At 34.9% G+C, this 12,556-nt stretch overlaps 1 protein-coding gene across 1 annotated transcript; it reads right to left on the bottom strand.

The window, feature by feature from the left end:
- On the bottom strand, positions 2,192-7,495 carry LOC109823874 (protein NLP2). Its single transcript, XM_020390300.1, is given in 6 exon segments — positions 2,192-3,042; positions 3,044-3,131; positions 3,791-3,914; positions 4,851-5,579; positions 5,870-5,911; positions 6,088-7,495. Coding segments are annotated over 6 exon segments (2,433 nt in total). The 5' UTR covers positions 6,859-7,495; the 3' UTR covers positions 2,192-2,363.

The raw sequence follows: 12,556 nt of genomic DNA, 5'->3' as shown, positions 1-12,556 counted from the left end.
CTATAATATTTTTAAAAATTTTATCCATTAACCGGATGTTTTTAATCAATTCTTATTGTTTTTGTTTACCAGTATCAACTTAGACTATTCTTAGATGCTGAAAATGGATAGTAAATCCCTAAATTAGAAATTTTAATATATATATATATATGAAAAATACCAAACAATTACACTTTTCTTTGCCAAGTTTTAAAATTTTAGCCCATTTTTGTGGTTTTGAACTTTGAGGGTGTGATTTGTAATTTTTAAAATTTTGAAAGAGTTTTAAAAAAAAATTACTTTTAAGTTTGGTAGTTGTAAATTCTATGTTTTACGTGTTGATGGTAATTTTTTAAATGTTAGTATATTTCTTGTAACTCTAAAATTTTGAGGGTGTCTTTTGCAATTATTAAAACTATAGATTAATTTTGAAAATATTAAATTTCAGCGGTCTACCAATCAACGAATTTGATGTGTGCTAGTTAAAAATTTTAAAAATTTAGAGTTTTTTTATAATTTTTAAATTTTGAAGGAGTTTTTTAAAAATTTTCAGGTTAATTTTGGTAAATTTTAATTTTTTAGGTGTCTAAGGGTAATATCTTGAATTCATCTTATTTTATTTACAAATTTTAGAATTTTAGGGTGGCTTTTTATAATTTGAACTTTTGAAGGTGTTTCTATAATTTTTAAGATATTGAGGGTGTTAATTAAAAAATTTAAATTTAAATGTCAAAAATTTTAGGTGTATCATGTAATCTCTTGAATTCATCTGTGTTGTTTGTAAGTTTTAAAATTTTAGAATTTTAATGTGCTTGTCTGTAATTTAAACTTTTGAGGGTGTTTCTATAATTTTTGAGACATTGAAGTGTTAACTGTAAATTTTAAATTCTTTGCAAACTGATATTAATTTTTTAATTTCATGTTTTTTATTTTAAGTTTTGAGACATTTGGATGAGTTTTATAATTTTAAACTTTTCAGGGTCTTTTCTGCAATTTTAAAACTTTTTATGGTTTTTTTGCAAAACTTCATGTATTATAATATGTTATCTACTTGTAATTTCTTTATCTTAACAAACTAATATCATTTTTATGTTTTTTATATTTTATTAATATTAGTTTTTTTAAATTGTTAAGCTAAACATGGTTCACATAGGATTAGGATAAGATATGATTATGATTAGGATAGATTAAGATATAAATAAAATATTCAAAATAGTGAAGGGTAATATTGACCATTGAAAATTAGAATTTGATTATGGATAAGGTAGTTCAAACTATAAATGGGTATATTTATCTAAATTTTTTTTTCCGAACTCGTGCTTTTAAAGGGAGTATGATATATATATATAGAGAGAGAGAGAGAGGATCCATAACATTAACAATTGACCCGTAACCTTAACAATTAACTCGTAACATTAATAATTAACCCGTAACTTTAACAATCTCTCAATACAAACAACAAAAATAATAAAAAAACAAAAATAATAAAATAATCCTCATCAATCATTTCAACTATCATCTCAGTACATCATGATAAAAAGAGAGAGAAAGAGAGAAAGAGAGAGAAATGTATTGGTCTTCACATATTTTAATCTCTTGGGTTTTGTGTTTTGGAAGCTCAGATAACAAAATCTTTATTTTTTGGGGCAAAACACCTATTGACAAAGTCTTAGGGGTGGGAAGCACGTTTTCTTGACTTCTGGGGGCTGGAAGCATTTTCCCCTAAATTCTATTACCAAGATTTACTAGATATATACAAGTCAAACTAACGAAGTCCCCCCTGGCGTGCATTATTTCCTTATGACATTGATATTGATGTGACTAAGAAGGAAATTCCAAAAATAAAAGTGGAGAAAAGCACTTTTGAAAAGCTTTAGAATTAGTAAAAATAAAAACAAAATATTGAGTACTTTCAGTAAACTCTGTAAAAAAAATGAGTACATAATACATATAAATAATATCTGGGAAAAAACCAAAAAAAAAAAAAAATCTCTTACGCCTCACTTGTTATAGCTTGATAAGAAATTCATCATCTCACCAAGTCTATCATTTGACAATTTTGAATACAAAAACAACAAACTACCCTCCGACCTGCTCATGCATACTTTTTCAAACTGATGCCCAGAAAACTGATAAATTTCCCTACATCTCGAAAATTTACATACATTTGACTAATCAGAATGGAACTGATCAAACAATGGTATCTCAATAATTAAACCCATCACAAAACTTTCATTTAATTCCTACATTACATATATGTACACATTGAGATGTAACACCTCGAACCGCCTATAAACGCTATATCCCTCTATCATACAGATACATAAATCATTGAACCCAAAAATTCAAGTATCATAGACTAAAATAGTTCCTACTACATTTCTCTAAGCTTGCAAGAAATTGCTACCCCCTGAACTACCAAAGCTGCATGCCAAATCTCGAACGAGAAGCTTCAAGTTCTTTGATCCCAAAGACTCCAAGACTTCGACACATTCAAACAAATCAGCATCACTCGACAACAAAACCCATTCATCCTCATCATCCATATATTTGAGCTGAAACGTTCCTATTGCCAATTTATACCTCATCCCGATTTCCTCTAGTAATTGTTGGCAGCCCATCGACGGTATAAATTTGAATCTAACAGTATCATCTTTATAAGTAGCTTTCACTGTGATGTTTGTACTAGTATCAATACTGGTAGATGACACCTTGGCCTTCGGGTTTTTGTGAAAAGTTGGGCAGCTTGAAGCACTATTACTTGAAGAATCAGTCATGCTCGAATAAGAAGGATGACTATGTTCTTTTATGATAGTATCAGTATCAGTGATATCGTTTTGGATATCAGCAAACAACAAAGTGTCCATTTGGTGTTTGGAAATTGGAATTTCGTCTAATTCTAATTTCGTAACGAGTCTTTCATTTTCAGTATCGGGGGTAGATGATGAAGGAATAGAATCATGATTTACTTTTGATTTTTCAGGTGACACTGCAGCAACGAGACACCCAGTTGACGGGTCGTATTTTAGTGCTCCCTCTACTCCTTGTACTGAATCTATCACTTAGGGAGCGGTTCACTTTGTTTATCTTGCGAGATGGCCATCTTGAAATACCATGCTGTCTGCATATCCTTTTTAGTGTTGTGGGACAAACTGCAAAAATGAAATAGCATCTATCCTTAAATTATTTTTTGCCTCTCTTATGTTTTTTTTTTCAAATAATTGTATTTTATCAAAGTTCTTGCATATTTCTATCCAATGGCCCACATCTTAAGGATCTAATTCAGAAGCAGATTGCTGATTTTTTTCAACTTCAGGCTCTTTTAGTAAACAACCGTTTTTGGGCAATGTAGGCAAGGAGTGTGTGTGTGTGTGTGTGTGTGTGTGTGTGTTACACTTGGGGAGAGGGGTGGTTTGGTTGTCTTTTTGGTTTTTTGAGGGTGGGGGTGTTGGGGGGTGAGGGGCCGGAGGGGTCATCGGTTCGCCTCGCGAAAGAAAAGAAAAAAAACTTTGGGCTCTTTTAATATTGGAGAAGGCTTACGTGTGAAACAAATCTCATTTAGGATGTGAAGACTAAATTCTTATGTATCTATTAATATAATCTATATCAAAATAGTTCCATAAAACATAGGGTTGCCTATCACATGATTAACCAACTTTTTATTGTGTTCTAGTCTACGCCAAGTCACTAACAAAGTGTCTAACGCCTGTAGCCCTAATTTTTAGCTAGGAGACGCTTAGAGATGGTAAGACAAGAGATTAGCATTTGACATCAAAAAAAAAAAAGTAGAAGAGGGGGGGAGGGGGCTCACCACCAATACTCTTTGCCGCATCCTTGAGACTTCCAGAAAAGTATTGCTGAAGTACGCTCAAGCTAATGTTCTTCTCTGATGTGCTCCTCTTTTTCTCAGTCTGCTTTGTTGAGTCAGACTTAAACTGCACAGAGAAATAATGTCAAAAATAGGAAAATAGTAAAAAGTAGATCATCATAAGAGTCAGTTTCTTGAGAGAAACAACAAATATGGAAAAGTGGAAAGTTGAATTTAACACCCTTCAATACGCTAATCATACAAATTGAATTATCTCATAACTAGCTTTGAGATCCTAAAAACATTACGCCTATTCTTCACAGACTTGGAAATATTTAAACATCTGGGACGTTTGAAAGTGACTGCAAATATTCACAATTCTAAAAGGTAATATAGTCCAGTTTTGGTGTACTTCTTTACTAAGATGATGCATTTCTTTTGGCTACTCATAGGTTTTCATGATCCCTTTTTAGATGACTGGTTCATGCACCTGAGGGGACATTGTAACAGAATTTCTTAAGGTTCATTGGCATTTTGAACTGAATATGGCATTTTCTTATCATTCTTCTATTTTCTTTCTGGTTCCAAGTTTCTTCTCAGTCCAATTATTAGTCCTCCACATGATAAAATATTAGCATATTATTAGATTCTTTCTACATACTGACTTGCTTCTCTTTTATAGCCTTTCATACCACTAGTACTTTTCTCTTCTAGAAGGTAAATCTTTCTCCATAGATCAGTTTAATATCAGAAAAGTGCATCCTTAAGTTTTGATATTGCTTTACTCTATCACCATATTCGAGTTATAGGTATTTTAACAGAACTAAAGACAAACAAGGTAATTTAACAGAACTAAAGACAATCAGTTCATAGTATACTCTTCAATGCGAAACTAATATTAACCGGGTTATAAAATTTGCAAGCTAAAAGATCAAGGAGAGGCTAACTCTATATTAGTAAGCGTGAAAAATAGAATTGATTATAAGCCTATCAATTAGTCGATCACAGTTTAATTCTACACCTACACAAAAAAAAAAGATACACGAAGAGAGAGAAAAAAAACCTGCTCACAATTAGCATCTCCTCTTTCACCAGATTTTGCACTTATATCATCAAAAGAAAAATCAGCCAACACTTCATTATCACTATCCATTTGTTGAGGGCACTTAATGGATATTTCAGGTGATGGTGAATTAGTCCCTACTTTCTTTTCTGTTGCATGTATTTCGTCATCCGACACTGTCCTCAAACTCCTACAAATTCTCTGCATAGTATTCGATAAATTATTCAACAACTCCTGTTGCTCTGTACTCCCTCTACAATTGACAGGAAGAAAGAACTCCAATATATAATCATCATTGTCAGTAAGTTTACTCCTCAATCTAATAGCAACAGCAGCATTCAATCCATATTTTCGAGCATGATGAGCAAGTGGGTATTCTCTAATACCATAACCTTTTACATCGGGAGAGAAAAAGGGGTGATTCGATTGAAGGGCTTTTCCAGAAATTCCTTGCCCCTTTTCAAGGCAATGTTCAGAACAAGCATGAAGAAAACCATTCATCCTTGAATCATTCACATAACAAGCTGATTCCTCAATACAGAGTAAACTCTTTTTCATTAAATTTGAGTTTACTTCTCGAATAACTTCTTTTGTAGCGTCGGGGACTCTATCACCTTCGTAGGAGAAGGGAACCCAAGTTAGTGCTAGAGGCAACATGTGAGCATGACAACAAGCTCTCAGCACATCTAGAATCTCGTTGAATGCTGATTTTTGATTTTTTGTCAAGAGCTGCAAAGTAATCTAAAGTAGAAGTGTTAAAAGCGTCACATATAATTTTCCATCAACATTTTGCATTAATGTTTATATCATGACAGCTCGTTTAGTAAAATGAGCCACAAAGAGATAGGAAATTTTTGTGGGTTTCGCCAGTTCCCATCTATTGATAGCTCTAATGTGCAGTCATCTCATAAACATTAATTCCTACTAAAAATCAGCATAGTATAAAGAAATGACAGAACAACTAGTGAATTTTTTTTCCTATTAGCAATTTCCAGCATAAAAATATTATATGTTAGCACCTGCTGATAAGGTTGGCCCTTGATTGACCTCAAATCCACAGCCTGCAAACAAGTAGTATATTGACTTTTCAGATATTTCTCATAAATAATACTGCAGTTGAATAGAAAGCCAGGTAGGTAACAAGTATATCTATCCCAAATACTGGTCATACACAAAATTTAGCATATGAGCGTATGCCCATAGACAATAAAACCTCAAAAATTAGTAAATCTTTTACCTGCAAAGCATTGCAAACACTTTCCATCTCCATATCAAAATCAGGCTTTTCCTTCGTCGTAACAAGCTCAAGAACAGCACAACAAGATCTCTCCTTAGGATCAAAAACTGGCACTGCAAGAGACCCTTTAACTTCATGAGTATGCGCATATTCCGCCCTCAAATACTCAACATTATTATAATAAACAACATTCGATGTCCATTCAGGCAATCCAGAGATGAACACACGTCCCGGGAGCCCAGGAAATAATCCAGGAGCTTCTTCAGCTGAAAATGTAAATGCCCTCGAAACTTCTCTATATCCAGCAAGAATCTGATCTAAAAGAAAAGGCTGATCTGATGTACTTAAAACATGGCCATTTCCATGCTTGACAGGCATCCAAACCTGAGCAAGAATTCCTCCTCCTGATGATTCTTTGAACAATGAGAGAGCTTTAAGCATTCTCTCAGCAAGAGTGAAGCCTGGAATTGATTTGGGGATAGCACTGACCATTCTCTCATCAGAGGCATCAGCTGAAGATAAAGTGAAATTGTTCATATCATTTGAAGAGTTAGGGAATTGCTGAAGAGTTGAATAGCTAAAGGGGGATGATGAGTAGCTAAAGGGACTGAAGAGATCAGGATAACTGTCTGAAGTCAAAAGAGCCGAGAGACCGAAGAAATCATCTGAGATTGGACTTCCCGTACTGCAATCAACTGGAGTGAAACTATCCATTGGAGATTGCTGAATATATCGGAGACCGAAACCGGTTTCTCTATGCAAATTCTCCATTATTCTTGCTACAAGATTCAAGCTTTTGTATCAGATCTACAAGCATATCAGCAGATTACAAAGCCCTTTAAACGCCCAAAGCTCTCGCAGCAGTAACAAATGTCTTCGCCAAGATCATTCCTTTAAGAGAATTCCCAACAAAAGATGAAATTTTTTCAATGCCCAGACACTGAATTCCCTCAAACTTTAACAGCACAGGGTATACAACGAGATGTCTTCACCAAGACCAATCCTTTCAGAGGATTTCCATCAGAAAGTGAAATTTTTAGCAATACCCAGAAACTGAATTCCCTCAAAAACCCAATCAGAAACACATCAGAGTCAGTTCCTCACCATTTCTAACCATAAAAAAACCAACTTTTTCAGTAACACAAAAGAACAGAGCTAGAAACAAACCCATGAAAATAAAACTGATGAAAAATCTAAGACCCAGGAATAAATTAAAAAAAAGATTAGGGAGAAGAACCCAAAAGATTCTAATAGAGGAGGAGAGGGAAGATATGGAATGGCCGCCTCTTTCTCTCTCTTGGTCGAGGATTCCTCAGCTTTAATAGTTTATTTTTTTAATTAATTTCTTTATTTTTTATGTTGTTACTGTTTAAAGATCGTTTTCAACTATTTCCAATGCGATAAAAATAAAAAATAAAAAAAATTGTTTTTTCAACTATGATGGAAGATATTAACTCCATGGATTCATTCTGATGGGCTGGAGATGCTTTCTGTTCACGCAAGCAGACGAAAGACTGCGGCTGCAGCTCGTGAAATGCACCTGGAGTTTCTGAGAATTACATATTTGCCACATTGGGGAGGGAAAAAAAGGTGATGGTTTTCTCTTTACTATTCGTTAGGGTTAAGGAATAGGGGCTAAAAAGAATAATTAATGTACTTAGGCTATTCGATAATCCGAAGTACTAAATTATTAACCTGTTAAATAAGTTTTATTTCAGCCATTGTGATTAGTTTTAATGTTTGGAAATAACAGTGATTTTGACTATTTTCTTTATAATTAGAAGGGTTAACTCTTAATCCTTCTAAATAGGAGTATTAGTAAACCCCTCATTTTGAGGGGTTAACTCATTTTAATCCCTCTAGAGGGGTTAGCTTAACCCTTCTATATTTTTTATGTTTGGCAAATTATTGAGGTTTAACTCACTTTAACCATTGTATAGATTTTTTGTGTTTGGCGGGTTAAGAATGAGTTAAGTCTCCTTAACCCCTCACTTAACCCTTTGTCAAACGGTACCTTAAATCTTTTAATCTTTTAATATTTTGAATAATAACATTGGTCTTCAAAAACTAAGTTAGGATTGATTTTGTTCCGATTTTAAGCTAAACGATTTTGCTTTGGATTAGGAAAAGTGGATCAAGACAAATCTAGTCTAAGGGCCAAATTTAGCTTTAGAAAAACTGGTCAATATTGACCCCATTTTACCCATTCCTATTTTATTCCAAGATGAGGACAAACCAATTTTAGCCCAATTTTGAATGATTGCCAAATTCACCTACTTATTGTCAGTCCTTTAGAAAAGAAGATCATAGTAGTACTCTTTAATTTGAAAGATTTGTGCAAACACTTATAAAATTTGGACAAAATTTGTGAAATTTACCCCTCTTACCTAGGGCTGTCCATCCGGGCCGGCCCGGCCCGGCCCGGCCCGGAAAACCGGGCCCGGGCCGGGCAAAACCCAAGCCCGGACCCGGGCCCGGGTGGTCCGGGCCGGGTCCGGGCCCGGGCCCGGGCCTGAGCGGGCCGGACACCGGGCCGGCCCGGTTTGTGTTTGTTTTTTTTTTTTAATTTTGTTTTTTTTTTTAAATTTTAACAAAACCATAAATTATAAATTATTATAAAAAATGTCATAAATTTTATTAATAACTTGAAATGAAATGACATAAATTACAAGTACAAAAAATGATAAAAATAACTTCTTTATTAATAATCGGTAAATCCTTTACAAGTATAAATTTATTTCGAAATTCGTCGCATCACAATAGATGAGTACATCCCAACTAGGTTGGCACCTACTCACCCATATCACTATCATTTGCAACTTTTTTCGAAATAATTTAATTCAAATTTAAAGCTAAGAAATAAAAATTACAATTTTATGAATATTATCTAATCATTATATCTATCTGCTAGTCCCAACTCTTCAAATTTATCTTCAATCATAGCAATCCGTTCGATGCCTTGTGTTCGCTTCTCGTATCTCCACCAATCCTGTAAGCACATCACCGCTTGTACAGTATACGGATCTAAGCATGTCCTGTGGTCGTCGATCAAACGTCCTGCTGTGCTGAAAGCGGATTCCGAGGCTACAGTCGAAACCTGCACTGATAGTAAGTCACGAACCATGGTGGAAAGTATAGGATATGAAACTGATCCATATACTTTCCACCATTGCAAAATATCTAAAGCATTTCCTTGACATCTAACTAAAGAAGCAGAAAAATATTCATCTATTTCAGAAACATCTAATCCTGATGAAGTTCCAGATCCACCAGTTAGTTCAGCTACCATTGCATACCTATCAAAACTTACACTTTTACCTCGACCTGTGCTCGAAGCTGAAGGTGCCGAAGCTGAAGACTGTTGTGTAGCTACACCATATCTAGCTGCATACTCATCATATAAGGTTTGAAAATAATTTCTAATAGCTAAATAATGAGTAGTAGCAGTAAGGGTGGATCCATCATCTAAGTCTATAATCTGTCCACCATACAATGATTGTAACAAACTTCGAAGGCCAATTTCCTTCAAGCATGGATCAATAAGAACACCAATACCAAAAATATGAGGAATAGGCCTAAAATACTTATTAAATTTACTCTCCATTTCAAAAATTATACTTCCAAAAATATCATCCATACGATATTTTGTAAAATTTTTTTGAATATTTAAAATTTGTAAAGCAGCTAAAGTAATAGTTGGATAATAACAACCAGATAATAACATAGTAGCATCATAAAAAACTTGTAACATCTCATTTAATTTACATATAACTGTCCATTCATCTTCAGTTATTCCATAAGCACTACCAGAGCTAGAACTAGAAGCATAAAAATTTATAAAATCATTTATAATTTCTTTATATTCTATTGCTACAGATAACATTGCATAGGTGGAATTCCACCTATGGTCAACATCTTTTGGAATTAGTCTAGGCTTATAATTTTTTCTTTTACAACATTGTTTCCATCTTTTAATTCTCATTTCAGAAGCATTATGCATATTAGTAACTGTTCTAACTTTTTCTATCATGGGTTTAATTTCAGAAAATGCACTTTGAACAATTAAATTTAAAATATGACAGATACATCTAACATGAAAAAGCTCACCATGACATGGCAATGACAAAGTTATTTTCAGAAAATCAACAGCTACATTATTATTACTTGCATTATCTAGTGAAAGAGTAAATATTCTTTGATCAATTTCTAGTTTCATAAGTTCTTCAACAATTAAATTTGCAACATTAATACCAGTGTGTGACTCTTCAATTGCAATAAAAGAAACAACTCTTTTAAACATTTTCCAACTTTCATCAATCCAGTGTGCTGTTATACATAAATAACCAGTTTGCACTCTAGATGACCAAATATCAGAAGTTAAAGAAAATTTGCAGTTTAAATTTTTAAAATAAGAAATTATTTTTCCCTGTTCCTCAACATAATATTTTAAAATATCACGTTGACAGGTTTGACGAGAAAATTTTGTAAATGCAGGATAAAAACCATCTCTAAATAAATCTTCAAATTCATCATCTTCTACTAATTTAAAAGGAAGGTTTTTAAGAACAATAAACCTGATTACGCATTTCCGGGCTCGGGCAGCGTCATAATTCCAACTGCCGAGGGTACCTGAAGAGGATGATTGGGAAAGCATAGACTGCCGGATATCACCTTGTAGATTTTGGCCTTTGTTGTGTTTTTCAATATGCCGTTTGAGATGGTTGGTGCCGCTCTTATGATGAGCTTTGAATATCTGGCCGCACAACGCACATTTCGCATTCTGAGAGATGATCCTACCGTGTTCATCCTTGGTGACGTCTATCTTCTCAAAAAAATTCCATACATCAGACCTCGGCCTTTTTGGAGCTCTTGGTGCCGTAGATTCGTCGCCACCAGATTCAGGATTAACACCGGTAGGATGAGGAGTTGTTGTAGGAGGACTCATCTCTGGATCGGTAGGAGTTGCATGTTGCTCTTCATAATCAGACCCAGAAGCCATTTGTTGGAAGTATTAGAAAATACAAAAGATTATAGGATAGTATATTAGTATGAGATAGTATAAGATTGTATAAGAGAGTAGTAGAGAGAGAAATAGATGAGTTTTGTTGTGAGAAAATGAATTGAAACCCCCCCTCTATTTATAGAAGCAGCCCCCTAGGTAAATGACCAAAAAACCCTCGAAAAATAGCCGTTTTTTGACCGTTTTAAGGGGCAAAACGGTCAAAAGACCAAATCTGGCCGTTAGGCCAGATTTGGCCCGGGCCGGGCTGGGCAACGGTCACCTTTGTGACCGTTATGGCCGGGCCGGGCCGGTGGGCTGGCGCTGCCCGGCCTGGCACGTCACGCTTGTGACCGTTATGGCCGGGCGGCCGGGCCGGCCCGGCCGGCCCGCCATTCGAGAACCAGTGCCATTTTTGGCACTGTTCCGCCGGGCCCGGCCGGGTTCGGACAGGGTTCGCCAACGGCGACCCGGGCCGGCCGCGGCCCGGGCACGACCGGGCCGGCCGCGGCTCCGGCTTTTTGGACACGGCCTACCTTATCTCATAACCTAACACTTTTCATTAAATTAGAGAATGATTTTTTTAATGGTGGTAGTTGACAAAAAGCTTAAAACAAGAAAAAAGAATAAAATGAGAGAGCAAGTGCTCTCATTCTTTATAATAGTAAATAACAAAAGGTCAGGGAGAACAACTTCGTTGCTTAAAGCTATCCTTTTCTGAGGAGTACCATTTTCTAAATATGTCAGAATAAATTAGTACTATACTCTCTTCTAAGATTCTAACCTATATAATATTAAACATTCATAGGATTTTGTTAGATGTAAATTTTTCATGTAATGATACCTTTCAGATTCAAGTTTCCCCAATTAGTACCTTTGAATCTTTATAAAATATTTGTATTATCTCTCTTTATTCTCCCTCAACTTTATTCTTTTTACAATAGAAGTTTTATCTCGTCCTAAAAGCATGCATGAAAAGGACTAGAGAAGCCTATATATTAATTAGCAATGGATTTTAGCTACTCATTTTTCTTTGGTGGGGGATCTATCTCTGTGGCCAGGATATTTTTGTTTTTATTAGAAAAAAGAAAAAGAAAAAAACGTTTGACCAAGTAACTTCAATTGAGCGATTTAGCTACATTGTGGATGATCCGCTCTGTTGAACTTGATATACATATTCTAAAACTCTAACACACCAAATTTGGGGTGAAACCGTCGTGGTTTGACCATTCATCCACTCGTATCAATTTTAACAGTTTCGAATGAATAGAACTTTTTACTTGGCTCGACGGAGGGTCAAACCACGACGGTTTCACCCCAAATTTGGTATGTTGTGGTTTTAGAATATGTAGATCAAGTTCAACGGAGCGGATCATCCACAATGTAGCTCAATCAAGTAATCATCAATGACTAAGAAACTTAGTGGACGTCCACTTAAGTTGACATAAGTTTCTCTCTCTATATATATAT

Source organism: Asparagus officinalis, chromosome 9 (assembly GCF_001876935.1).
Source record: "Asparagus officinalis chromosome 9, Aspof.V1, whole genome shotgun sequence".
NCBI lineage: Eukaryota > Viridiplantae > Streptophyta > Magnoliopsida > Asparagales > Asparagaceae > Asparagus > Asparagus officinalis.
The sequence above is the reverse complement of the archived record's forward strand: the minus strand, read 5'-3'. Positions and strand labels throughout refer to the sequence as shown.